General features: G+C 38.6%; 1 protein-coding gene across 1 annotated transcript; it reads left to right on the forward strand.

The window, feature by feature from the left end:
• The first annotated feature begins 3,629 nt into the window (after positions 1–3,629).
• Positions 3,630–25,962, forward strand: LOC121878445 (pre-mRNA-processing-splicing factor 8). The gene is made up of 8 exons (XM_042384675.1): positions 3,630–3,713; positions 8,149–8,390; positions 8,523–8,766; positions 16,120–16,374; positions 17,450–17,641; positions 18,091–18,417; positions 18,573–18,770; positions 19,934–25,962. Exons 2-8 carry the CDS (start codon positions 8,164–8,166, stop codon positions 25,613–25,615), a joined length of 7,125 nt encoding a protein of 2,374 aa, XP_042240609.1. The 5' UTR covers positions 3,630–3,713; positions 8,149–8,163; the 3' UTR covers positions 25,616–25,962.
• Positions 25,963–27,751: the final 1,789 nt, after the last annotated feature.

Consider the following 27,751-nt stretch of genomic DNA (forward strand, 5'->3'; position numbering starts at 1 on the left):
TGGAGGATAGTACAACGTCAGGCATATCATTTATTAAAAAAACAACATCGGGCCGAATACACTGCCCTGTGGTACCCCACTTGTGACATGTACAGATGATGATTTCGTGCCATTAATCACCACACACTGTTTGCGATCATGTAGAAAGTCTTCTATCCACGCTAGGACATTTCCCCGTATTTCGTACCCTTCCAGTTTGATTTTCAGCCTTTAGTGGGTTACATTGTCGAAAGCCTTGGCAAAGTCTAGGTATGTATTGTCGATATTACCACCCCGTTCCAGAATATGGGTCCAAATATCCAATACCTTGAGCAATTGTGTTAAGCAGGAGCGCCCCGGCATAAAACCGTGTTGTCAACCCTTTAAAGGTTGTTTCGTAGTAGATGTTCCATTGCGGCATCTCTGACAATACTCTCAAATACTTTACATATTATGCTGGTCAGGCTCACCGGTCTATAGTTGTTTGTGGAGTGACGATCGCCCTTCTTGAAGATAGGACTCACATAAACCACTTTCCAATCACTGGGGACCTTTTGTTCATCCAGGCATTTGCAAAACCGGATCTTCAGGGGCTCGGCAAGCTCGTTGCACAACTCTCTTAGCACTCTGGGATGCATTTCAGGGCCGGGACTTTTATGGACCTTTAGCTTTGACAGTTTATTTCTAATACCCTCTTCTGTGAACACAATGTGGGTCAGTGCTGTATCGAACCGTCTGTCTTCAAACTCAGGAATGTTAATCGCATCCTCTCTTGTGAACACCAAGGAAAAGAAGCTGTTCAATACCTCAGCTTTATCCTGGTCAGAATCTGTGTAACTACCATCTTCAAGCCTGAGGTCTTATACTCCTACTCACGCGTTTTTAATTGCTGGTATTGCCCTGATTGCATAGTCAAGGTGAAAGAGGCGATTGCAAGCCATAGGGGAACGAGTTCCCTAAGGACGAAAATAGATGGAGCTGGATCCTTGCTGGTTGCCAAACTAGAACAAGATGGAAAAGAGGTCCTTGCTAAGACTGAGGAAGTAGCCGATAGAATGTAGGTGGTTGCCAAGAGGAGTTATGCTGAGGCCCTAGAAGGGCCACGGGAGGTGGCGGAGAGTAATGCAGGATCAGAACAGGTTCTACAGCAGCTAGGGACTCTGAAGAAGTGTGTGGAATGCCAATTAGCGGACAAACTGTTAGGGGAGAAGAGGAACAACGGGAACGTTTCCAGCGAAGGAACAATGTAATAGTTTTTGGAGTCCCTGAGAGCCAGGCGGAGGGAACTGAGATTAGGATAACATACGATAAGATGCAGTTTAAGAATATTTGTACAGAGGTTCTGAAGATGCCATCAACCCCTTAGGATGTGAGGAGGCTGGGACAAAAGAAGGGAGACAAGCCTCGCCCTCTCAGGATTACACTAGTGAGTGAAAAGGAGAAATGGGAGGTTATTCAGCAGGCAAAAAACTTAGCAAGGAGAGAGGCATCTCGGAGTTTATTCATTCACCCAGATCGCACGGTAATGCAGAAGGAACAGCACAAGAAGCTCCACTTGAAGCAGAGGAGGGAGGAGTCGAGGAGGAACGGGGTCTGGTGTACATGGGTTATATTCAGGGGAAAGATATTGGAAGCAAGTGTGCCGACACAGAGCCAGGAGGCAGCAGCGAACCCTACACCTGTTCTACCCTCCCACCCGGGAGGTGACACCAGCTCCGCCTACCAACCGGGAGGAGGCGAACGCCGTGTAAACAATGACATTTCTAACCACACCCTGCAAAATATAGTGTACTTGGCAAGTGCTGCAGCTTCTGAGAATGGAGGGGGCCGGAGTTACTACTAAGAGCAGAGACGTTACCGAGGATAAAAGAAAAGGAAAAGTAATCAGAGATGTGACCGATCGCCCAAGCGGCTAACGAGCCGATCAGTGGTGAAAAGGATAAAACAAACAAAACAGAACAAACTCTAGCTTGAATGTCATGTACACTGACTAATACTGAAGAGAGAGAGGAGTTTGAAACACTACTGAAGGTACACCAACCCGATATTGTAGGAGATGTAGAACTGTACAAGAGCAGGAGAATCGACCCAGAGGAATGTAAGTTCAGTATTGCTGGATATGACTCCTTTACGAACAAACTTGCAAGAGGGGTGTGGTTATCTATGATAGGCAACTTGGCAAGACCTTGAGCCAGCCAGGCGAGGGTACAGGGAGAGGATGTTTTTGAAGAGTCCAAGTGGTGTAAAATTAAATTAAGGGAGGGGACTTACTTATTGTCGGGTGTATCTACAGATCCCCAAACTGTGGCCTACTAAATCAAAGGGCAGTGTATTGGGCCCGCTGTTGTTTGTTTGTTTCATAAATGACATGCCGATGACATGCCGATGACGCCAAGTTATTTCGGGAAATCAAGAACCATGTGGACTGTGAAGAGCTGCAGAAGGATCTCTGTGAGCTCCAGGAATGGTCGAAGAAATGGCTGCTGTGATTCAATGTCACGAAGTGTAAGAGGATGCACCTGAGGCGTACCAATAGTAAGGAGGCGTATCATATGTCCCAACGGGATGAAGAAACTGCACTATTTGAGACTGAATGTGAGAAGGACCTAAGTGTGTATGTTGACAATGAGCTGAAGTTCTCGGACCATTGCGAGAAGAAGGTAAATCGGGCAAATAAATTATTGGGTCTTATAAGGTCGTTCAGATATCTAGACGGTCCGTCCCTCGTAACGATCTTCAACAGTGAAGTCTTCCCCATCTGGACTACTGTCACCCCTTCTGATCCCCGAGATATGCTAGGGACTGTCAGTTGGTTGAAAATGTTCAAAGGAGGGGCACCAGACTGGTGCCTGCACTTCGGCACCTCAGCTACCCTGAGAGATTGGAGCGCCTGAACTTGCCTAGCTTATACTACAGACGGGCAAGGGGTGACCTAACTGAGGTGTATAAGCATCTTAAGGGGCACTACTCAGTCGAGTGTCATTACTTGGAGCTGGCGGACGCTCGCCCCACAAAGGGTCACGGCTCAAGATTGAAGAAGCCGCAGGTCCAGAAAACCGTGAGGACAAACTTTTTCGGAGTGAGAGTTGTGAACTCTTGGAACATTCTACCAGAAAGTGTTGTGACGCACTGAGCGTAAGCTCTTTCAAGACAAGACTTGACCAACACTGGAGCGGGTTCAGGTACATTCAGGAGCTGGTGCATGCCCAGTACTTGCCAACAGTGCGTAACAGAGACGTGACCGATCGCCCAAGAGGCTAACGAGCCGATCAGTGGTGAAGTAAAAGTAAAGTATATCCAAGGAAAATAATTGCCTTGGTCACACCACTGTCGGACTGGAGTGTCCCCGAGTGAAGTATGTTCCAGCTTAAAGAATATTAATTTTCCGTCTGTCTTTGCTTATAAATCAAGAAAATTAAAGAAATTCATATCCAAATTCCTATAAAGCCTTTATAAAGCAGTATATATAAAAAAATTATCTGGAAGTAGGTGGTTACATAATAATAATTTTTTAGCTTACGTTGTAGCAGAATAGATTATCTGAAAGTAATGATTATATTTTAAATACGCAGAAGGAAGATGTATATTTCGACTAATTTAAAAAAATATATGAACAATATCATGTTAATATTCACGTGGATTTGTTGTGAGTGTGTAGCAGTAGAACGTTTGGTGTATCAACCATCTAAGCCGCATTTGATCATAATGTTGTAGAATTTTTTTAACAATAGGAGGTGAGTGATTTGTTGAATACTTTATATCGAATGAACATAACAGTACATTATACACGATAATAACGAGACAGCAGCTTGTTCCGTGTGTGTGGTAGAAACTGTAGGGGAACACATGTATTCCTGCCTTGTCTATATACATGCTGAACCAATTGTAAACATGTATGATAATTTAACTGACTGATTATCTGTGTATTTATTTATTCTTTTCTATCTGTCAACTCTGTAAAGATTAATATAGATTAAATATACTTATTTAAACTCGCTTCAGCTTTACCGTAGTGTTAATTTAGTGTTTTTCTTGTGTAATTTTGTTTTTACAAATTTCTGATGTTTATTTCAATTTTACTGGGGTGATTGTTTATTTTTCGCCAATTCTCCTTTTTGATATGATAAATTGTTTTTCCTGGTTTATTTTGGTCTGTTTTAGTCCAATATTACCTTGATTACTTGTGTATTTGAGCCCTTTTTTTCTAGAAAATCTACAAAACTCCCAAAAACGGCCATTTTCACAAGAAATGAAGGAAATATATGTCTATAATACACCAAAATATACCAGAAAAAAAATTTCTCATCAAAAGACGGTAACCTAACCTGACCTAACCTACCTTTGCTGACCGAATTGCTGGTAACTTGGACTAAAGGAATTGAATTTTAATTGAAACAGTTTATTTAGCCAGAAAAACACAGATACAGAGTGGATAATAATAATATTAACATGGCTGAGCCAGTTGAGAACCTGAGCTCTCTATGAGGCACCTGATATATGCTATACATTTATCTCAAGGAAGTATTATGTAACATTTAGTATCATCTGGAATAGTACAATAGCATGGTAGTAATAAGATCTCATAATGTTACCACGATTATCACTTCAATATTTATTAATTTTATTTATTTATTTTTTATTTTATTTTTTGTTTATTTTATATATATATATATATATATATATATATATATATATATATATATATATATATATATATATATATATATATATATATATATATATATATATATATATATATATATATATATATATATATACACATATACATATAAATTACAGTGGAATTGAAAAACATAAGTATAATGGGGGAGCAGTACAACATGGGTTGTACAGTAATAAGGTTGAACAAGAGGACAGAGCTGTCAGGATTATGTCTAGTTGGCAATTATGTTTATTGCAATGGTAATTACTTATCTATTTACATGATAATTTCCGATAAAACGGTTTTGATGGTACAATAAAAGCAGGTACTGTAAATATAGTAGGTGTTACAAGAAATATTAATACTTAGACAATAGATATTTTTTAAGAGATGATTTAAAGGAAGGGAGCGTAGTCTTTGCTCGGATGGGTGGGGGTAAGTTGTTCCACACCTTCACACCATGATATTTTATGGAGGTCTGGGACTGAGAGGAGTGCATGGGGGGTGGTCTTAGTAGCTCTGGGTGCCTTAAGTTGTATCTCTGATTATTCCGGAACTGGAAATAATTATTGTCAAGCAAGTGATTGATAGATTTGTAAACAAAGAGGGCACAGCAGTAGGTGTTAATATCTTCAATTTTAAAATTTTCAATATAGCAAATTTTTCGTTTGTGTGATCTGTTTTTTCAAGTAGGTCATTGTCCGTACAACTCTCTTTTGTGCAGTAACCAGAGATTGTGTTTTTGAAGAGCCAGAGGCCAAACCTACCCACTCTATTGGAACACTAAATCACCTTGGTACAGCTGAAAACAGGTCTATATATTTTAGGGTAAATCAGGGGCAGATCCAGGAATATCAATATGGAAACATGATGATCACAGCTAGCCTACCCAGCTGGGCGGTTTTGGGAGGTTAAATATTCGCCCATTGGTTGTTTTCAGATTTTGGTATGTGGATAGGGTTTTTTGACATTTTTCAGTGTGTTTTACTGAAATCTGACCTTCATTTCTTGTGCAAATTAGCAGTTTTTGCAAAAAAAAAAATACATTCTCATTTTTAACAAACAGACAGTTTAAAAAAATAGAGGTCAGATTTAAGTAAAACACACAAAAAAACCCACGAAATAAAACCTATTATCATAACAAAAGAACCAACCTAACCGTGGCGTATTCTTAATGACTGCAAGTCATGCATTGTATGCCGAGTAGAAAGCAAAATATATTTTTAAATAGTACAGGGTACGTATCTTCAATAATACAGATTTAATTTTAGAGTCTTCACAGTTTTCACTCAGGAGAGTCGAGGAGACTCGGCGTCCCTCAATGCCTGCAGAAGGATAAGCCGCATGCCCTTAATGGACATATAGACATAACCATCCTATCAATAACATGCTAAAATGAACTTTATTGTGTTGGAGCGTAAGGAATTAAAGCCATTTTAGTCAAATTTAATTCTTTTTTCCCTTAATAAGCATGAAGTCTTATGATATATGGTGATTTTATATTGCCTAAGAGTTGTTGTTCCATAAGAGTTGCTATTTAATAAGGTTTCTGTACATGTAATGGGTACAAATGCATGTACTAAGAAAACTGCATTCACTTGTGGAGAAGCTATGTAGACCGGCGGCGGCTCTCTGTCAGCTGGATAAAACTGGTCCACATTATTATTTTTATATATCTAAATAACCCGACGGTCCACTTTCAGTTGTAGTTTTTTCGCTTGGGAAAGTTATTCAATTTTCTATTTTACTTGAAATAGTAATCGGATCTTATAAATATAAATATTTACCAATTATTTAAATGTTCAGCAATAAGATCATTGGCAACTTTACAGAGGGCCAGCATTGTGCATGATGCCTACCGGTAGTCATTTTTTTAACAACTTTATTTCTAAATTACTGTCGATCACACTGAAAGCTTAATATTCTTTTGCTGTAAGTATTTTGCACCCATTATTTAATGATTTATAATACTGTAGATACTTTGTCAGATGCCACTGATATACAGGCGCCCCCTCCAAATTCGTGGAGTTTTATTTTGCGGTCCTCTATTATTCGCAGATGACACTCTGGATGTACCCAAGAATGACTGTGGGTAGTTTTAAGGTTGCCGGCATTTTGCTGGCTGGGACAGGGAGCCATTTGTTCTAGAGACAGTAATTTCTTCTATCTGTATTGTAAATACACAATAAATAATATTGGGAAAATTCTCTCACAAATAATTAGAAACAATTTTATTAAAAATGTGACAGTCTACCCTCAAGTCCGTGCTTTATTAATAAAGTAATAAAGCACGGACTTGAGGGGTTACTGTTATCCCCCTAGAAATTTTTTTGAAATCTGATCCATATCATGGGCATTTAGAGGTCATTTTGAAGCCATGTGCACTTGATATTAGGAGATATTCTGAAGTAAATAGGAAATACTTTTTACTATACAAAAATGCCTGAGTAGAATACTGCACTAAAAATGGAGTATTGGAATTTTCTGGTGAAAAGGGGGATCTGAACCCCCAGGATCCTCCCTTGTAAATAAAAAAAAATAAAAATAAGTACAGTACTGTATTTGCACAAGAAATGTTGATATTAGATACTGATTAGTAATTAAAAAACTAACATATTTAGGGTAGTCAAAGCACTAGAGAGGAATGGGTTAAAGACAAATATTAACCATAGTTAAGAACGAGAGTCTGGATTAACCAACCTTTGGTAAAGATTCGTTATATGCCCACCCGAGAATTGGGTAGATTTTAGGGTATTATTTTTCTTGCAGTTTTTAATTGTTTTGATAAATGAAAACATGTTTTTCCAGAAGTTTAGATAAATCTATGACACTTCTATGATGTTTCTCACAAACAACCTAATGTAACCTGACCAGAGGCCTTCGTCCTTGGACCCTATGGCATATACAGTATAAGTCATTTGCGAGGGTAACGTCAAAGAGGAAAAGTATCCTAGAATTGACTAAATGGCAGAGATTCATTTTAGGTTGAGCATGAAATTTCATATTTCTATTTATATCGGGAGACAGAGCAGAACAAATAATAGTTTATTCTATTACATTCCTGGCACAAATTTATATTTTTAGAGTATTTTGACTGATAATACCTCTCCAATTACCAACAATATTGGTTGTTCAAAGTAGGCAGGGCTTAGAAGTAGAGGGAAAATGTGGGATAAAATACTAAAAAAGAACACCTTTTTTGCAGCACTTAGAGATGGAATAGGGATTCGGTCAAAGTACCATCCTCATATCTGAGATTTGTGAGACCACAGTTCCCCACTAAATGCTTTTGGGCTGTTGTTACCAAGCCTCTGAGATTTTGCATCTCTGGGGACCCAGTTTTTAATCTCGTTCATCCATCCTAGCCTCTAAGGGTACAGTACTGCATACTTGAATCTCAGAAAAGTATTTACTCTATGCTTATCCCTAATAATACATCATATGTTTCTTTTCTGTGAAGCCATTTGTATTCATCTCTTAATATGTACCATTTTAATCTATTTCAGGCAAACAAACAAAAAATGGCCCTGCCTCCGTACCTTATTCCGGGCAGCCCTTGGGCATACATGGCCCAGCAGCAGGCCCAGCTTGCTGCTGCACAGGCCCAGGCTGCCCATGCTCAGATGCATGCACACTTCCAGGCTCAAGCCCAAGCACATTCCCAGGCACAGGCCATTCCTCGCCCGCAGGCTGGACCTCCACCTGTAGAAAATGTTTCCTTGGAAAAGATGCAAGAGAAAGCTCGGAGGTATGTATATCATATACAGTAGTACTGTATGTGTACTGTTATCATAATTGTATATTATTTTACTGCATTTCTGTAATTGCAGAAATTGTTGGGAAATGGCCAAAACAACAAGTAAAAATATTGCAATTACAGATGGCAACAGCTTCACAATAAGAAATATGCAGAGAAAAGAAAATTTGGTTTTGTTGACGTGCAAAAAGAAGAGATGCCACCAGAACACATCCGCAAAATCATTCGTGATCATGGAGATATGTCAAGTCGAAAGTACCGTCATGACAAGCGTGTATACTTGGGAGCCTTGAAGTTCATGCCTCATGCTGTACTGAAGCTTCTTGAAAACATGCCAATGCCATGGGAGCAGATACGAGATGTCCAGGTTAGATTTATAGGACTTTATTGTCTATTTATAACTACATCCTATTGTAAGCTATTTTTTTTATTTAAAATTTTCAGCTGCATTCTCTTTCCTTGCCTTGTTTAATTTTTATAACCTCACTTCTTGGGCTATTGTTTGCCATGAATCTTTGACTTTCTATTATTATTCTACCAAGTAATGGTCAGACACTCCTTATGCTGCTGCTCTTAGAACACTCACAGACCATATCATAAACCTCAGTCTTTTTTTTTTCTATTATACATTAAAGGCGGTTATTGTAAGGCGTTTCAGATGCACGGATTAGCTAACGCGTTAGCTATTCTGTATGCGCAGACACTGCTTTTGACTTGTGCGCATGAGACATTCAAAGGGAAAAGCTAACACCTCGATCAGGGGTTAGCCTTAAGCGGCCCAAATAGCTAACAACCAATCAGCGATTTCTCCCACTGAAATATGCGGATCATGACCGCTTATGGAGAATATTCTGATTAATATTGAAGAGCTGGGGCATGTAAGGCAATAAAAAACTGTGATATAATAATAAAAATAATTATCTACAGTAGTACTGTATATTGGGTAGGTTCTAAAACAAAGCGTAAGGCATGAAAGGATTGAAAAGGATCGCGCCTAGTTGAAACCTGTTTTGGCTCCGCACTTTTTGTGTGGGCGCTGTCCGATTTCATTAGCCGTTAGTGAATTTGGTGTAACAAAAGTGATAATTACTCAAAGATGATTGAAACTTTAATATCATTACCCATAAGATACTTTATATAAGGGTGAACAAGTTGATTACAGTTCTGTAAGTGCAAAAGTTAAGACTTAAACGAACCTGAAATTCGTCGTATTTCTTGCACAAATATGCGAATCTAGCTGCGATCTTCAGGAGAAATTACCTTTACAACGGGCCGATTTTTTGTGTTATTCTTATTTATTGTTGACTGATGGACTTTTTTTACTTTTTTGTCTTTCTTTCCATAATTTTATTCAGGTTGATTCAGCAAAGATTGCATTAAATTGGAGGATGAAATACTTGGGTAATTCTAAACCCCAATGTCTCTTTGGTAAAATGTCAGAATCTGCGTATGCCCACGTGTTCGTGACAGGTGCGAGCAAATTAAACATAGTCCAGGCATTCTGGAACGCGTCAGACAATCAATGGCATGTCGTGTACAGGCCTACATTAAGGCAGAAGGGGACAACTTTGAACATTTCCTTTAGGTTGTAACAAAGAGGGGTCACACTGTAGAGATCTGTGAATAAATTACTGTATTACAAAAACCTACAGGGTTTCACTTCAAATTCACTCTCATTAATACAACATCTTAAATGTATTGTAACATGGAAACTATGCAAAATCTGACATTTTACCATAGAGACATTGTGGTTTAGAATTATCCAAGGATTTAATCCTCCAATTTAATTTACTCTTTGCTGAATCACCCTGTATATATTTTCTTCACTTAACGTATTGTGTCCAAATAACAGTTCTCCTAATTTTATTGTTTTCTGGGGACTGGGTTGTACAACAGTTATTCCCAAGATGTGGTATAATGTCAAATTTTTTAATGACAGTCTGGGAAAGCTGACATCAGCTGTTCTGTGCTTCTTAAACTCCTTACAATAAATGCCTTTAGTATAATAACCTCTATCTTCTACATTTTCATGTGCAACAGTTTTTAATTAGCTTCTTCTTAAACCATATATTTCTTATTATTATTCCTCTCTCTACATTTCTTTTGGTCTTCCAGTTTTTATTCAATTCAATTTCAATTGTTTATTCCTTGATAGAGGAAGCAGGATCCTAGTGCTGTCACTAGGTACCCCTGTACAATTTATGAGTTTTTATTCATGCATTTAATGTACCTGACAGTTTTCCACAGAATGGACAAGTTGATGGTCGGAATTGTTTCATAAGTTGGCCGGTCAATGGGCAAAGAAAACGCTTAAATTCACTATGGTAATGATATTTTTTAATAAATTGGGACAAAAAGTGTCTAAAATAAGGGTTAAAGTTGCTAAAAAGTCACGTGACTGCAAAAAGCTCTGAGATTGATTGTGACGTCACTGGCTGGGGCGAGTTCTGTAAACAAATATTATTAGATAATTAGTTGTGCTTTACTGTGCAACACAGTCATACTATTTTGAATATACAAATATTACTAAGCACATTAACTAATTCAATGGATATTAGCTGCCCATACAACAAATTTCATAGTACAGTGACCCCTTGGTTAACGAACTCAATCCGTTCCAGAAGGTCGTTCGTTAACCGAAAAGTTCGTTAACCGAAACCATTGTTTCAATGGGTTTTGGGTAATTGGTTCCAGCTCACCGAAAATTTCCTAAATTCAACAAAAATGGTAGAAAAGTTCACTTACTTTGAGGTGTGTATGTAGAAGGCTCCTGGATGATGATGATGATGTGCATTTGAAGTGGGAGGTGGAGGAGGAGAAGGGAGAAGAGAAGGTGGTGGAGGAGAAGCATTTTACTGCTTCTTGGAAGGTGAGTCACCTTCCATGAAAATGTCAGGAACCTCTGGACTGACAGATTCTCCACCATGAACATCCTCTCTCCTCCTTGAAGTGGAAGGCTGAGGGATAGCATCTTGTTCCCTCTGCCTTTTACTGAAGAAAGTGTCAATTGTGGTCTGTGGGGCATCTGTCCTCCTCACCATTAACTTATGTTTAAAGAAGGAGACCACTGAATCCTCAACATGACACAAAGTTAGTTCAGTTTTTCCACTTCTGGGTGCTTTGAAGCCAGTTCCCTGAACTTCTCCCAGCAGTAAATCACATCTTTCAACTGTTTAGCTGACATATGGTCATCACTTTCAATTTCTTCCTCACCACTGTCAGCCTCTACCTGTAACATCTCATCCAGTTGCTTCAAGTCATCAGGAGTAAGTTCCTCCTCATGAGACATCACAAGCTCTTCCACATCCTCCTCCTCCACTTCAAGGCCCAATGACTGACCAATGGACACAATCTCCTTGTCCAACTCTGTTTCTTCCTCAAATCCCTCAAAATCATGGACTACTGATGGCCACAGTGCTTTCCATGAAGAATTGAGGGATCTAGTGGAGACTTCTTGCCATGATGACACAATCAATTTTACAGCCTTCAGGATGTTGAATTGTGTCTTCCAGAACTGTTTCAGTGTTAGTTCAGGATCATTGGAAGTTGCCTGATGACACCTCCTAAACATTTTCTTCATGTACAACTTCTTGAAGTTGCTGATCACATTCTGGTCCATTGGCTGTATGATTGATGTAGTGTTTGGAGGCAAAAACAACACTTTCACAAAGTCAAATTGATAATCCAAATTGCTGGCAAGTTCAGGGTCATGACCGGGAGCATTATCCATGAGGAGAAGAACCTTTAAAGGGAGTTTATTGGTGGTTAGGTAGCTCTTGACAGAAGGGCAAAACACATCAACAGCCCATTCATTAAAGAGCTGTCTTGTCACCCATGCCTTATGGTTGGACTTTCAATAAACTCCAAGTTTTGTTCTTACCACTTTCTGTTGCTTGAACACCCTGGGGTTTTCAGAGTGGTAGACAAGCATAGGCTTCAGTCGGAAATCCCCTGAAGCTTTGGCACCAAGCAATAGAGTGAGACGGTCTTTCATGGGTTTATGCCCAGGTAAAGAGGCTTCATCTTTGGTGATGAATGTTCTTTTGGGCATCTTTTTCCAGAACAGCCCAGTTTCGTCCACATTGAACACTTGCTGTGGAAGATAATTTTCTTCTTCCATCAGTTTTTTGAATTCAACTAAAAACTTTGCTGCCCCTTCTTTATCAGCACTAGCAGCTTCACCATGCCTAACAACACTTAAAATGTCACTTCTTTTCTTAAATTTTTCGAACCAGCCTTTGCTGGCCCGAAAATCTTCAAATTCTGTGCCTGAAGAACCAGGTTGATCTGCCTTTAAATGTTCATAAATCTTGGCTCTTTCACAAATGAAATCACCAGAAACTGAATCACCTTTCATCTGTTTTTCCCTAATCCAGATGATAAGTAACCTCTCAGTTTCTACGATTAGGGATCTATTTTTAAACACTTGTAGATTTGTGTCACTCACTTTCACTTCTTTAAATTTGTCTTTCTGTGCAAGAATTGTCGACACAGTTGATGCCGACATGCCATATTCTTTGCTAAGCACATTTGATTTAATGCCTTGTTCATGTTTTTTTTATGATTTCCTGCTTGGTTTGGATTGAAATAGATTTTCTTGATCTCTTAGGCCCCATGCTGGATTCAGACAATGTCAACACGTGTTTTTCAAAGTTAAACTAGCTGTAAATAAAGAATATTTTCTTTAAAATAACACTGCACTGCGCTATATATTGTCAATATGTAAAATAAATTTCAAAATGACCAATAATTTGCTTGGAAACACAGAAAAAAGCGTTTAGTTGAAGAGTCTCAAGCAAGATGTTACCTCCAGTGAAAACAGAGAGAGACTAACGCCGGTTTGCTGTGTTAAGAGGCTGGATGCCGCGCATTAAACTAGTCACTTTACCTTCAATTATGTTCAATGATTGTTAAAATGACTAAAAAATTTAATATTGAACTTTTAAAATTATTGAATAGTATAAACTTCTTGATATTTACTAAAATAGTAAGGAATTTAAGCCCTAGAACCGATTAATGTATTGGTGGACTGATACTAAAGCTGGTTGGCCGGTCAGTGCAAGCGAAAACATGTTGAGGTCGGTTCGTAAGAAATTCGTTAACCGAATTTTTGTTCGTTAACCGAATTGAAGATCCTTATGGAAGGCAGTTCGTTAACCGAGGCGTTCGTTAAACGAGGGGTCACTGTATAAACATTCCAAACAATATTGGTATTATTGTGGTTTTGGTCATCTGGGGAACCTTAAGATTCTAACTGGGATTAAATACATTAAACAATAAGACACATTATCTCTACAGGATTTCTGTCACAAAACATTTTTCGATCTCATAACAAAATACATATCATATGTGAGGTATTGGTTAGCTTAACATACATCAGTAAGGGGGGGTAGTAACTCAAAACTAGTGATTTCTGATTGAAATGAAGGTCTAAATCGTTCATAACACATTGCAAGCCATCAGGAAAAAAAACATAGTCTGCATGTCTAAGTACAGGGATGACCAAAACTTAAAATTTACCCAATATAACCTGTCTCAAATCTAAACTTCCAAATACTTCTGGTGGTTAAAGTAAAATTTTACCCATTAATTAATATAAAGGATGATATACCCAGTGGTTCATTAGTGAATCATCAAAACAATAACAACACTATGTTGTCATGTTTACCTGGTATCAGGCATTCTCAAAACAAAGTCCAGGCAATGTCATTACTTCAAAATTTACTCTTGTCTCCATCTACTACCAATATACTCTGTAAATGCACTGAAAAAGAAGAGAAAGTCTACCAGGTAAGAGTACAGTGGGGTATGCTATTACGAATCTAATTGGTTCTAGAACCTTGTTCGTTATAGCATTCGTTCGTCATAGGATTAATCCGTTCCAGGCCCCCAAATACAACCACTTAACTGAAAAATATAACATAAAATTGTAAAAATTTTAAAAAAGTGCATACATATGCATCTAAACCCCTGAAATAAAGAATATCATTAATACTTGTAATAAAAAACAATAAATTAGTAAAAAAAAAAAAAAAAAAAATTTTTTAAATAATGTTCGTTGTAGGAGTTTCGTTCGTTATAGCATTCTCAATTTTATAGGTAAAACCGTTCGTTATAGGAATATTCGTAGTAGGATCCGTTCGTTATAGCATACCCCACTGTACATGACAGCTGAGCTGGTGTGAACATGGGAATTTTTTATGTCCAAAAGAACTTAAGAACGGGAGAAACTGCAGCGGGTTTATTGGTCCATACTGGGCAGTCCTATTTACACCCAACCCCTATCGCTCATATATCCATCCAATCTATGTTTGCAGTTGATCTTCACTGCACATTTCTTCACCTGTGAAATGTCCATGAATTAGACCATAAAAAACACCCTTAAAACTTACCTGATCGAGGCCATTCTTTCTACTACCTCTTACTGCAGCGATGAGTTTGAAGGTAGTGACGTCATTGCATATGGCGGCCCTGTTTCTTGAGAAATAAACTTATTTTGACTAATAGCAGGACTTTAAACTTTTATTACAACTTGTATATGCCGTATCACTCTACGAACGTGGCAGAGTGTATTTCTTGTGTTTACTCAGAACTGTTAACTCGTCCATTTAATGAACTTTGCATGCAAGATGATCATTGACTGAAGGTGTGTCATTGTACATACATTCAGAACTGTACTTAATGCTGCCTCAATTTTTAGCAGTTATGGCTCTTACGTTTTTTTTTTTTCAGTTACATTTCATAGTAAAAGTTCATAGATATACACTTAACATGTAAAATTTTTGTGGCTGAGGCTATTGGTTTTATTGTTATTGCTATTATTACTACTGTACTTCATTTTAAGTGAAACTAATTGGAATCATTCAAAATAAGAGCTATGAGTTATGAAGAAAAAACTTAAAATAACTTATACTTGTATCTTCAGAGTTGCCATATACCTTTCTTATATGCCATTATATACATAATATAAGAATGGAGGAAACTGCAGTGGCCCTATCGCTCATATAGCTGTCCAACCTATATTTGAAGTTTCCCAGCGTATTCAAGTTATTGATGATGTTTAGTAACTTGTTCCACACATATACTACTGTATTTTCAAACCAGTGTTTACCTGTCTCATGCCTAAATCTAAATTTGTCTAATTTAAAACCATTGCTACAAGTTTGCTCCTGGTTGAATAGTTTAAATACAGTACTTTTGTTGTACCTCTAACCTCCATTTATACATTTTCTTTCCAGTCATCTGTTTTAACTGCATATAATGTCATGAGGCTTATCTCTATTCCAACACTCCATATTTATACGTGAATAAGTATGATACAGTCTTCCACTGCTGAATGCTTTCAGTGTGTGTGTAGTCTGGAATTTCATGTACAGTCTCGTTCAAGATTCTTTGAACACTGCTGGAGACAGCTGGCAACCCAAGGCCGTTTGTTTACTATATAGTACTGTATGTAGTATAATATTATACGAAACAAAGTCCAACCATTAAATTAAGCAACGGGGAACTAAGTAACCAATCACCGATCACTTTTGCATTTATTCAAAATTTTTACTCCGTACTATAGTAAACAAAGGGCCTTGAGTTGCCAACTGTCTCCAGCAGTGTTTGAAGAATCTTGAATGAGACTGTTAAGTATTTATAAAGAAATCTACCACAACAAGCTTTTCGGTGTATTTTTCTCCATTAGCAGAAAGTGAAATGTTCCTTTTTCAAACAGGTTTTATACCACATCACTGGAGCCATCACATTTGTCAACGAGATACCATGGGTGATTGAACCAGTCTACATCTCCCAGTGGTCTACCATGTGGATGATGATGAGAAGAGAAAAGAGAGATCGACGGCATTTCAAGAGGATGAGATTCCCTCCATTTGATGATGAAGAGCCTCCTTTGGATTTTGCTGACAATGTGTTAGATGTGGAGCCCCTTGAAGCTATCCAGATGGAACTAGACCCTGAGGAAGATGTAGAGGTGAGGGTACTGTTTTTGATTTGAATGAATGTGAGGTTTAAAGTGCATGTAATTTTGCTTTATATATTGGGGGTGACTGATGTTTATTTTTGAATGGTGCAAGTCATGATGTATGTAAGTACTAGTGACAGGAGATTATAGATAAATGATGGGCATACATAGCAGGTGGGATTGGAGAAGTTGTTTGTTGATGATAGGATTTAAAGACTAATCTGATTGGTTTTGCTGGAGTTTGTGTTGGAAGAATTTTGAGCAAGTTTGAGTATTCATTAAGGATGTTACTGTAGTGTAATCTAATTAATATGAACATATAAGTGTTGAAAAACCTTATGTAGGAATGGTTGCTTCTCACCCTTGCAAATGAATGTGAAAATATTCCTTGAGTAAATTGTGTATTTGACAGTGGTGATATTCATGATTTCTGTAAAGTATATCAGTACTGTATTGTTAAATTGTTTTAAAATTTTTGGTATGTGTGATTGCATCAAAAAAATTTCAGAGTTCTGTATTGCACAGTATTTTCCTCTGAAATTCATACCTGTAGCCCAGAACATACTTTACATCAAATGATTACCTGGTACTTTGCTTCATCATAAACTTTACTCCATAGAAAAAAAGAACCCCAATATCTACATGATATCCATAATCTCAAAACCTATTTTCCCTGTTTTCATCTATATAGTGTATCAGTCTCTTTTTCTCTTAACTGTACTGTACTAACATCAAAGTAGTAAAGGGAAGTAGTAATGGCTTTATTTTATGGTTAATAATACATACTACTTTGTAATTGAAGCATTACAGCATCCTTTGGGAGTCCATTTCTTGTAGAGGAATCTTTATTAGAGAATATTTCATCTGACTAAACTCTTGTTACATTTGAGAATCTGATAGCTATTAGACTTATTTATTGTATCTTATCAAAGTGTATTGTGTCATTAGGCATAACTATTGTTAATTTACATATGTTACATGAATGTTAAATGGTGTCAGTTTGATATAGCCTTTATTCGCAATATAATGTTGACTCCAGTACATTTTGTTAGCTAATGGGTGACAACATTGTTCTTCTCCATAGGTTGCAGACTGGTTTTATGAGCACAAGCCTCTCATTGACACTAAACATGTGAATGGTCCTACTTATCGTAAGTGGCGCCTGACTCTTCCTCAAATGGCAACGTTGTACCGTCTTGCTAACCAGTTGCTGACTGATGTCTCGGATAACAATTACTTTTACTTGTTTGATTTAAAGTCTTTCTTCACAGCAAAGGTGAGTTTTTAATGTGTTCCTCTTCATAATATACTCCCAATTTGATAGTCATTCTCTAACTTGCTTGGTTTTAAGTTAGCCTACCTAAAATTTATTTACCCTGTTTAATTAATGCTTCTCATCACGGTTACCAACCAGTTGAACATGAGAGGTGTGTTAAACAAAATGTATGTTTTGTGAAAATAGTTTTTCATTGTTTATAAAAACCTATCCTTCAAAATGAAGTAATGACTGACACAATATCTTAGAAATTGGAGTAACAGCATTTGTTTAAAATTGTTTAAGGTGTTTGACAGATTGTAAATATAATTGTGGATGTGGTTGGAAGAAAATCATCATTGATGCTCTCATTAGTATAGAAACAACCAGTTGATATCTTAGATGCATTGTTGTATGTTCATACCCTCATTTTTCATTACATAATACAGTACTTTTAAATTTGTTTACAGGCATTGAATATGGCTTTACCTGGAGGACCAAAGTTTGAACCATTGATTAAGGACATGAACCCTGCTGATGAAGACTGGAATGAGTTCAATGACATTAACAAGATCATCGTACGTCATCAAGTGCGAACAGAATATCGCATAGCATTCCCATATTTGTTTAATAATATGCCACAGTATGTCCATCTCAGCTGGTATCACACACCGGTTGTCCTCTACATCAAAACTGAGGATCCCGACCTTCCTGCCTTCTACTTTGATCCTCTTATTAATCCAATCTCTCACCGCAACACAGTTAAAGGAGAGGTTCTTCTTCCTGATGATGATGAGGTAAGTAAAATTTTATTGTTATAATTTCAGAAGTTTTTCCTTGATAGATGTTTTAATATTATGGCTCAGCGTCTTAATAAGTGAACATGTGAATTACTGATCCCTGTTTGAAAAGAAATTTAATATTTAAATTCATTATATTTTTGTCTTTGCAGGACTTTGAACTTCCAGAAGATGTAGAAGCTTTGTTGAAGGAATGGCAATTATATGATGATGCAACAGCTAATGGCATAGCACTGTTATGGGGGCCTCGGCCCTTCAACATGCGCTCTGGTACTATGAGAAGAGCAATTGATGTCCCTCTAGTTAAGATGTGGTACCGTGAACATTGTCCTCCTGGTCAACCAGTTAAGGTAATTATTTAATTGAAGTTTTCAAGTTAAGATGTAAGAGAGATAAGTGAATATAAGGGACTTGCCTTTTCTATAAATATTTGTGTATTTTCCAGCATTAATATGAATAATATGAAGTGCTTCACATAGATCCTTTAGGACTGTGGCTGTGTTCAGTTGGGTAATATGCACATTCAGCTGCTGAACGGGACAGTACAGTATTGCAATGCCGCATTTTCCGTATGCCATGCAAATTGAACCATAGCTATAGGTGGATCACTTCGTAGCAAGGTTTGTTTACAAATAAAAAAGATGAGGACAGCCATAAGTGCTTACTTGCATTTGTTTTGTAAATCACTTTTTTCATATGATAATTTTGTAGATTGAGACAATTTCTGTAGAAACATAAATAACTAATTGTGGGTGTTGGTACATGACCGAAAATACTACGATGTTGGTGGTGGTACAGCAGTAACATGCATTACCTCTAGCCACTATCATCAATGTCATGGGTTCGAGTTCTGCTTGGCCCGGACACACATGAGAAGGGTTACTATCCAGTGTGACTCTACCAAATGCCACAGGTTTCCTCCTGTACTAACACCTGACAAATAAAGTTCATAGCAATTTAACAAAGAAAAACAAACTGCCCGAACGGTTAGGGAGTTGATAATTGGTTAAATAATAACATAAAAATTACCAATCAGTGGGGGAAGGAAACACGAGTAGATATTTAACAAATTATATTCAGCTACTACAATAATCTAATATTTAGGTTGAACCACATTGATGATTTAGTAATTTTATTGACCAATGACTGGGAAAATGAAACATCAGCAGCTATTTAACAAGTTATATTCAGCTTTGGCCTTCTTGTTTGTTTATGTTTACCAGAGATCAGCTGATCAACCATTCAGTACACCTTCTAGCCAGCCGGGTGCTATGTACAGTGTAGTATTACCCAACTGAACACAGCCCTGCAGTTTGTTATGCCACCAAGTATTTCTGCTTTTGGACCTCTTTTACCCATGATGCAGCCCCATATCTATACCTGACCTGAGTTATGTGTATGTCACCTTTCATGAGAATGATAAGCATGTTGAACTCGGATGGAAAATAGCTGAGACAGAACTACAAATATTGTTTAAGTATGTAATGGTACTGTATTGTATTTTGTTTTACAGGTGCGTGTATCATATCAGAAGCTGTTGAAGTATTATGTCCTCAATGCTCTCAAGCACCGTCCACCCAAAGCTCAGAAGAAACGTTACTTGTTCCGTTCCTTCAAGGCAACCAAGTTTTTCCAGACCACGACCTTGGATTGGGTAGAAGTTGGCCTCCAGGTCTGTCGTCAAGGATATAACATGCTTAACCTCCTTATTCATCGCAAAAACCTTAATTATTTGCATCTGGATTACAACTTCAACTTAAAACCTGTCAAAACACTTACAACTAAAGAGAGAAAGAAGTCAAGGTTTGGAAATGCATTCCACTTGTGTCGTGAAATTTTAAGGTTGACAAAGCTGGTGGTTGATGCACATGTACAGTACAGGCTTAACAATGTGGATGCCTTCCAGTTAGCAGATGGACTTCAGTACATTTTTGCTCATGTTGGTCAACTGACTGGTATGTACAGGTACAAGTACAAACTAATGAGACAGATCCGGATGTGCAAAGATCTCAAGCATGTCATATACTACAGGTTCAACACTGGTCAGGTAGGTAAAGGTCCTGGTTGTGGTTTTTGGGCTCCAGGGTGGAGAGTATGGCTCTTCTTCATGAGAGGAATTACCCCATTGTTGGAGCGTTGGCTGGGTAACCTTCTCTCTCGTCAGTTTGAGGGTCGACACAGCAAAGGTGTGGCTAAGACTGTGACCAAGCAGCGTGTGGAGTCTCACTTTGATCTTGAGTTACGAGCCTCTGTTATGCATGACATTTTGGACATGATGCCAGAGGGTATCAAGCAGAATAAGGCTCGAACAATTCTTCAGCATCTTTCTGAGGCTTGGCGATGTTGGAAAGCTAACATCCCCTGGAAAGTACCCGGTTTGCCAACACCAATTGAGAATATGATTCTTCGATATGTCAAGATGAAAGCTGATTGGTGGACCAACACTGCTCATTACAACCGTGAGCGTATTCGTCGTGGTGCCACTGTGGACAAGACTGTCTGCAAGAAGAACATGGGCCGACTTACACGTCTGTACCTGAAATCTGAACAGGAACGGCAACACAACTACCAGAAGGATGGCCCCTACATCAGTCCTGAGGAAGCAGTGGCCATTTACACCACTACTGTCCATTGGTTAGAGTCTCGTCGTTTTGCTCCCATCCCTTTCCCACCTCTCTCGTACAAGCATGACACAAAACTGCTCATCTTGGCCCTGGAAAGACTGAAAGAAGCTTACAGTGTGAAATCACGATTAAATCAGTCCCAGCGAGAGGAATTGGGTCTTATTGAACAAGCATATGACAACCCCCACGAAGCGCTGTCTCGCATCAAACGTCATTTGCTAACTCAGAGAGCTTTCAAGGAAGTGGGCATTGAATTCATGGACCTTTACAGTCATTTAATACCTGTGTACGATGTAGAACCCCTTGAGAAAATTACAGATGCTTACCTGGACCAATACCTCTGGTATGAGGCCGACAAGCGCCGCCTCTTCCCGCCTTGGGTCAAACCTGGAGACTCGGAACCTCCCCCTCTTCTGGTGTACAAGTGGTGTCAAGGCATAAATAACCTCACAGATGTTTGGGATACAGCTGATGGAGAATGTAATGTAATGCTGGAGTCAAAGTATGAAAAGTTATATGAGAAGATTGATCTTACATTACTTAACAGGTTGCTGCGATTGATTGTTGACCATAACATTGCTGATTACATGACAGCTAAGAATAACGTAGATATCAACTACAAGGATATGAACCACACAAACCGTTACGGCATCATCCGAGGCTTGCAGTTTGCCTCCTTCATTGTACAGTATTATGGTTTAGTAATGGACTTACTGGTCTTGGGTCTGAAACGTGCAGCTGACATGTCGGGTCCCCCACAAATGCCCAATGACTTTTTAAACTTTCAAGATGTTGCCACAGAGACACAGCATCCTATCAGATTGTACTCACGATACATTGACAGAATACACATCTTTTTCCGTTTTACAGCTGAGGAGGCAAAAGATCTTATCCAGCGTTACCTGACAGAGCATCCCGATCCAAATAATGAAAACATTGTAGGCTACAACAACAAGAAGTGCTGGCCAAGGGATGCAAGAATGAGGCTCATGAAGCATGATGTCAATTTGGGACGAGCAGTGTTTTGGGATATAAAGAACAGATTGCCTAGATCTGTCACCACTATCAACTGGGAAAATTCCTTTGTCTCTGTGTATTCTAAAGACAACCCTAATCTTTTATTCAATATGTCTGGATTTGAATGCCGCATTTTGCCCAAGTGTCGCATGACTCATGAGGAGTTTAAGCATAGAGATGGCGTGTGGAACTTACAGAATGAAGTTACAAAAGAACGAACTTCACAGTGTTTCTTGCGTGTTGATGATGAATCTATGCAAAGGTTCCACAATCGTGTTCGACAAATTCTCATGGCTTCAGGTTCCACAACATTCACAAAGATTGTTAACAAGTGGAACACAGCTTTGATTGGTCTCATGACATACTACAGAGAATCTGTTGTGAACACACAAGAACTATTAGATCTGTTGGTCAAATGCGAAAATAAGATTCAAACACGTATTAAGATTGGTTTGAACTCAAAGATGCCTTCCAGATTTCCCCCTGTAGTATTTTATACTCCAAAGGAGCTTGGGGGCCTTGGTATGTTATCAATGGGTCATGTACTTATTCCACAGTCGGATTTGCGTTGGAGTAAGCAAACTGACGTGGGCATTACCCATTTCAGATCTGGCATGAGTCATGATGAAGACCAACTTATTCCTAACTTGTATAGATACATTCAGCCCTGGGAGACTGAGTTCCTTGATTCACAAAGAGTATGGGCTGAGTATGCACTTAAGAGACAAGAGGCAACTGCACAGAATCGTCGTCTCACTCTGGAAGACTTAGAAGATTCATGGGATCGAGGTATTCCTAGAATCAACACACTTTTCCAGAAAGATCGTCATACACTTGCATATGACAAAGGTTGGAGAATACGAACAGAATTTAAACAATACCAGGTGCTCAAACAGAATCCCTTCTGGTGGACACATCAACGCCATGATGGTAAGCTATGGAATTTGAACAATTATCGTACCGACATGATTCAAGCATTAGGTGGCGTAGAAGGTATTTTAGAACATACACTCTTTAAAGGTACATATTTCCCAACATGGGAAGGTCTCTTCTGGGAGAAAGCCTCTGGTTTTGAAGAGAGTATGAAATACAAGAAATTGACAAATGCCCAAAGATCTGGTCTTAATCAGATTCCTAACCGTCGATTTACCCTTTGGTGGTCACCAACCATTAACAGAGCCAATGTGTATGTAGGTTTCCAAGTGCAACTTGATCTGACTGGTATATTCATGCATGGAAAAATTCCCACTCTCAAGATTTCTCTTATTCAAATCTTCCGTGCCCATTTGTGGCAGAAGATCCATGAGTCGGTGGTAATGGATCTGTGTCAGGTCTTTGATCAGGAACTTGATGCTTTGGAGATTGAGACTGTACAAAAAGAGACTATACATCCTAGGAAATCATACAAGATGAACTCCTCATGTGCAGATATTTTACTGTTTGCTGCCTACAAATGGAACTACTCAAAGCCTTCACTCTTGGCAGATTCAAAGGACACAATGGATGGGTCAACCACACAGAAGTACTGGATTGATGTACAACTCAGATGGGGCGACTATGACTCTCATGATGTTGAACGCTATGCAAGAGCAAAGTTCTTGGACTACACAACTGACAACATGTCATTGTACCCATCTCCTACAGGTGTATTAATTGCAATTGATCTAGCATATAATTTACACAGTGCATATGGCAACTGGTTCCCAGGAGCCAAACCTTTGATACAGCAAGCCATGGCTAAGATTATGAAGGCAAACCCAGCTCTATATGTATTACGTGAGCGCATTCGTAAGGGTCTTCAGCTCTACTCTTCTGAACCCACAGAACCGTATCTGTCTTCACAGAATTATGGTGAACTATTCTCCAACCAGATTATTTGGTTTGTGGATGATACAAATGTGTACAGAGTAACTATTCACAAAACCTTTGAGGGTAACTTAACAACAAAGCCAATCAATGGTGCAATTTTCATCTTTAACCCTCGGACAGGTCAGCTCTTTTTGAAGATCATTCACACATCTGTGTGGGCAGGTCAAAAGCGTCTAGGTCAGTTGGCCAAATGGAAAACAGCTGAGGAAGTTGCTGCATTGATTAGGTCACTGCCTGTTGAAGAACAGCCAAAACAGATCATTGTAACTCGAAAAGGTATGTTAGATCCGCTTGAAGTGCATTTGCTGGATTTCCCTAACATTGTGATCAAGGGTTCAGAACTGCAACTGCCCTTCCAGGCTTGCCTGAAGGTGGAGAAATTTGGAGATCTTATTCTGAAAGCTACAGAGCCACAGATGGTTCTCTTCAATCTTTATGATGATTGGCTGAAGAATATCTCGTCTTACACGGCTTTCTCTCGTCTAATTCTTATACTGCGTGCCCTTCATGTGAATAATGATCGAACCAAGGTTCTACTTAAACCAGATAAGACCACCATAACAGAACCTCATCATATCTGGCCCTCACTTTCAGATGAAGACTGGGTGAAAGTTGAAGTTCAACTCAAAGATCTCATCCTTGCTGATTATGGTAAAAAGAACAATGTAAATGTGGCATCTCTCACTCAATCTGAAATCAGAGATATTATTCTAGGTATGGAAATTAGTGCACCATCAGCGCAGAGGCAACAGATTGCAGAAATTGAAAAGCAGACTAAGGAGCAGTCTCAGCTTACAGCTACAACTACTAGAACTGTCAACAAACATGGTGATGAGATTATCACCTCTACCACCAGCAATTATGAAACGGCAACATTTAGCAGCAAGACTGAATGGAGGGTAAGAGCAATATCTGCCACAAACCTTCACCTGCGTACAAACTACATTTATGTGTCATCGGATGACATAAAAGAAACTGGTTTTACATACATCTTGCCCAAGAATGTGTTGAAGAAATTTATCATTATCTCAGATCTTCGTACTCAGATAGCTGGCTACCTGTACGGTGTTAGTCCCCAAGATAACCCACAAGTAAAGGAAATTCGGTGTATTGTCATGCCACCACAGTGGGGGACACATCAGATGGTTCACCTGCCACACAAGCTACCTACTCATGAATTTTTGAATGAGCTAGAGCCTTTAGGATGGATTCATACTCAGCCCAATGAGTTACCACAGCTTTCTCCCCATGATATTACCACACATGCAACTGTCATGGCTGACAATAGCTCATGGACCACAGATCGCACCATAGTTATTACGTGTTCATTTACCCCTGGCTCTTGCTCCTTACAGGCATACAAACTAACTCCTTCTGGTTTTGAATGGGGTCGTAACAATAAAGACATGGGTAATAATCCTAAGGGTTACTTGCCATCTCACTACGAAAAAGTTCAAATGCTTCTCTCAGATCGATTCCTTGGTCTTTTCATGACTCCATTGCAAGCTTCGTGGAACTATAACTTCATGGGAGTCCGCCATGATCCCAACATGAAATATGATCTGCAACTGGCAAGTCCAAAGGAGTTCTATCATGAGGTTCACCGCCCAGCCCACTTCCTCAACTTTTCATCTCTGGATGAGGCAGACACAGCAGGGGCTGACAGAGACAATTCCTTAGAGTAAATTTCAGTGGACTGTGTTGAAAGGACAGGTAGGTGTATGTACAATAAAAGTTTAGAATTTGGGAGTTTTACTCTGGGATAAAACATTTGATACAGTACTGTATAGGATTATTATTAATTTTTTTTTTAATTAAATATTAATTCTTTGAAAGATGTGAACCTAGCTTTTGCTATAAAATTCAAATGGATTGAGGTTAGAGATTCAAGTATGATGATTTTTTTTTAGTGTGTAACAAGTTAAGCTAGGAACATCTACCTTGTAATAATATATTTTTTGGTTGCACTGGTATGTATTTTATATACAGTATAAACATGTATGTATTGTGAGAAAATATAAAGTTAAGCACACTCGAAGTTTTACCCCTTATGCTATGCACCATTACCTTTTCTTATGTATTCTTGGTACACAGAGTTTAAACAAGATTATGTTTAATTTCATGTCCAGAGGTCTGTGATAAGTTTGATATTTTGGTATTTGACTCTTAGACCACTTTGGCTTGGTATGGTTTTAGCACTTACATGTATTAATACTTTATTTGATTGAGTGATAAGGAGAAAAGAAGATTATAATGCCTAGTTGATGGGTGGCGACAAGGAGTACCTGAAGACCAAGTGCGAGCTTACAAGGCTAAGAAGCACAAACAGGATGCATTCGTGGAAAAGTTGAGTAATGCAGATGTAAGAGGAGAGGTATTCAGAATAGCCAAGCAAGTACCTGTAGTGGGTAGAAACATAGATGATGATGGTAAGCAGTGAATGATAATATGGAAACTATGCTAATGTTGATAGTGATGAAATCAAGGATGCCTGTAGAAATATACTATTATTGATAACTGAATGAAGAGTACAAATGGGATGGGGAGCCTAGGGATAACAGAACCAGTACAGGGAAGAAAGTGATTGATAAAATGAAGAATGGAAAGACAACTGGAAGCTCTGGAATAGTTACAGAAAAGCTGAAAGCGTCAATCAATGTAGGCATGTTGATGATGAGAAAATTGGTAAATGTAATCATAATGATTGTATTGTTCCAGAAACTGGCAGAAGAGCAATTACGATTACTTACAAGGGTAAATGTGGTGCACTTGAATGGGGTTTGAAAGTTGAAGGAGGAGTTATAAAGAAATTGAAATGGAAGAGTGGACTTATTCAAAATAGTCTGGGTTTATGCCAAATAGGGGACTACAAGGCAATGTTTATGGCTAGGGAACTACGAGAGAAATATTTAGGGAGATAAAGTTGTACAGTACTGTATTTCATACTTGTAAACTTAGAGAAAGTATTTGATGGGTACCCTTGAAGTAGTACACTGGACAGTGAGAAAGCTAGTAATACCTTGTTTGAGTGGTTATGGCATCATATGAGGGCTTGAAATCCTCAGTGAGAGTAAACGGAGAGGAACTTGAGGTGAAAGTAGGGGTCCATCACAGATCTGTCTTGGGTCCCCTCCCATTTCTCATAGTGCTAGAGGCAATATCAGGTGACTTTAAGAATGGTCTGCCCTAAGGGTTGTATGCCAGTGACAATGCTGATAGCACATAGTATTGAAGAGGGAAAATGAATGAATTTGGCAAAAACAAAAGTACAGTACAGGGTACTGATATTGGCATGATTGAGGTACCCATGGCAGAAATTTGAAAATTACCGTGTTTTCTGTAAGAAGGGTGATGACAGCAACTCGGTAACATGCAGCGAGCAGTGGCGGCTCATGCATAGGGCTGCAGAGCTGCAGTCCCCCCAGACACTCACTGCCAGGCATATGATTCCTTTAGAGAGACAGCTGAATAATACACTACCAACAAATATATCATTTTATATGTTATTTAATTATTTTCAATATGTTGCTAAGTGAATTTTCATTAAAATCAGACCAAAATTTAAGTTACTTTCATAGTTGCTGTCAATGCTGTACGATTCATGTCTGTTATTAATTGGCGCCGCCGCCGCACCACTTCTGGAGACAATGAGCTGCACTTGAAGCAGCTCAGTCTCGTACAACGTGTTTACATTGCGTGTGGACGGTGTGGTTAAATCGTGCTTTCTTTAATTACCCTTTGACGATGGAAAATCGAGTGAAGTATTTGCAAAACATCAACTTTTCCCAGCTGACATTAAATGAAAAGACTGAAATCAAAGC

The sequence above is a fragment of the Homarus americanus genome, unplaced genomic scaffold, assembly GCF_018991925.1.
Source record: "Homarus americanus isolate GMGI-L3 unplaced genomic scaffold, GMGI_Hamer_2.0 scaffold41027, whole genome shotgun sequence".
NCBI classification, from domain to species: domain Eukaryota; kingdom Metazoa; phylum Arthropoda; class Malacostraca; order Decapoda; family Nephropidae; genus Homarus; species Homarus americanus.

Bases quoted from the DNA above. Each gene is read 5' to 3' on its own strand.
- LOC121878445 (XM_042384675.1), top strand. From the start codon at position 8,164: ATGGCCCTGCCTCCGTACCTTATTCCGGGCAGCCCTTGGGCATACATG. The intron at 17,642-18,090 runs GTGAGTTTTTAA...ATTTGTTTACAG, and splicing joins AGTCTTTCTTCACAGCAAAG to GCATTGAATATGGCTTTACC. The intron at 18,418-18,572 runs GTAAGTAAAATT...TTGTCTTTGCAG, and splicing joins TTCTTCCTGATGATGATGAG to GACTTTGAACTTCCAGAAGA.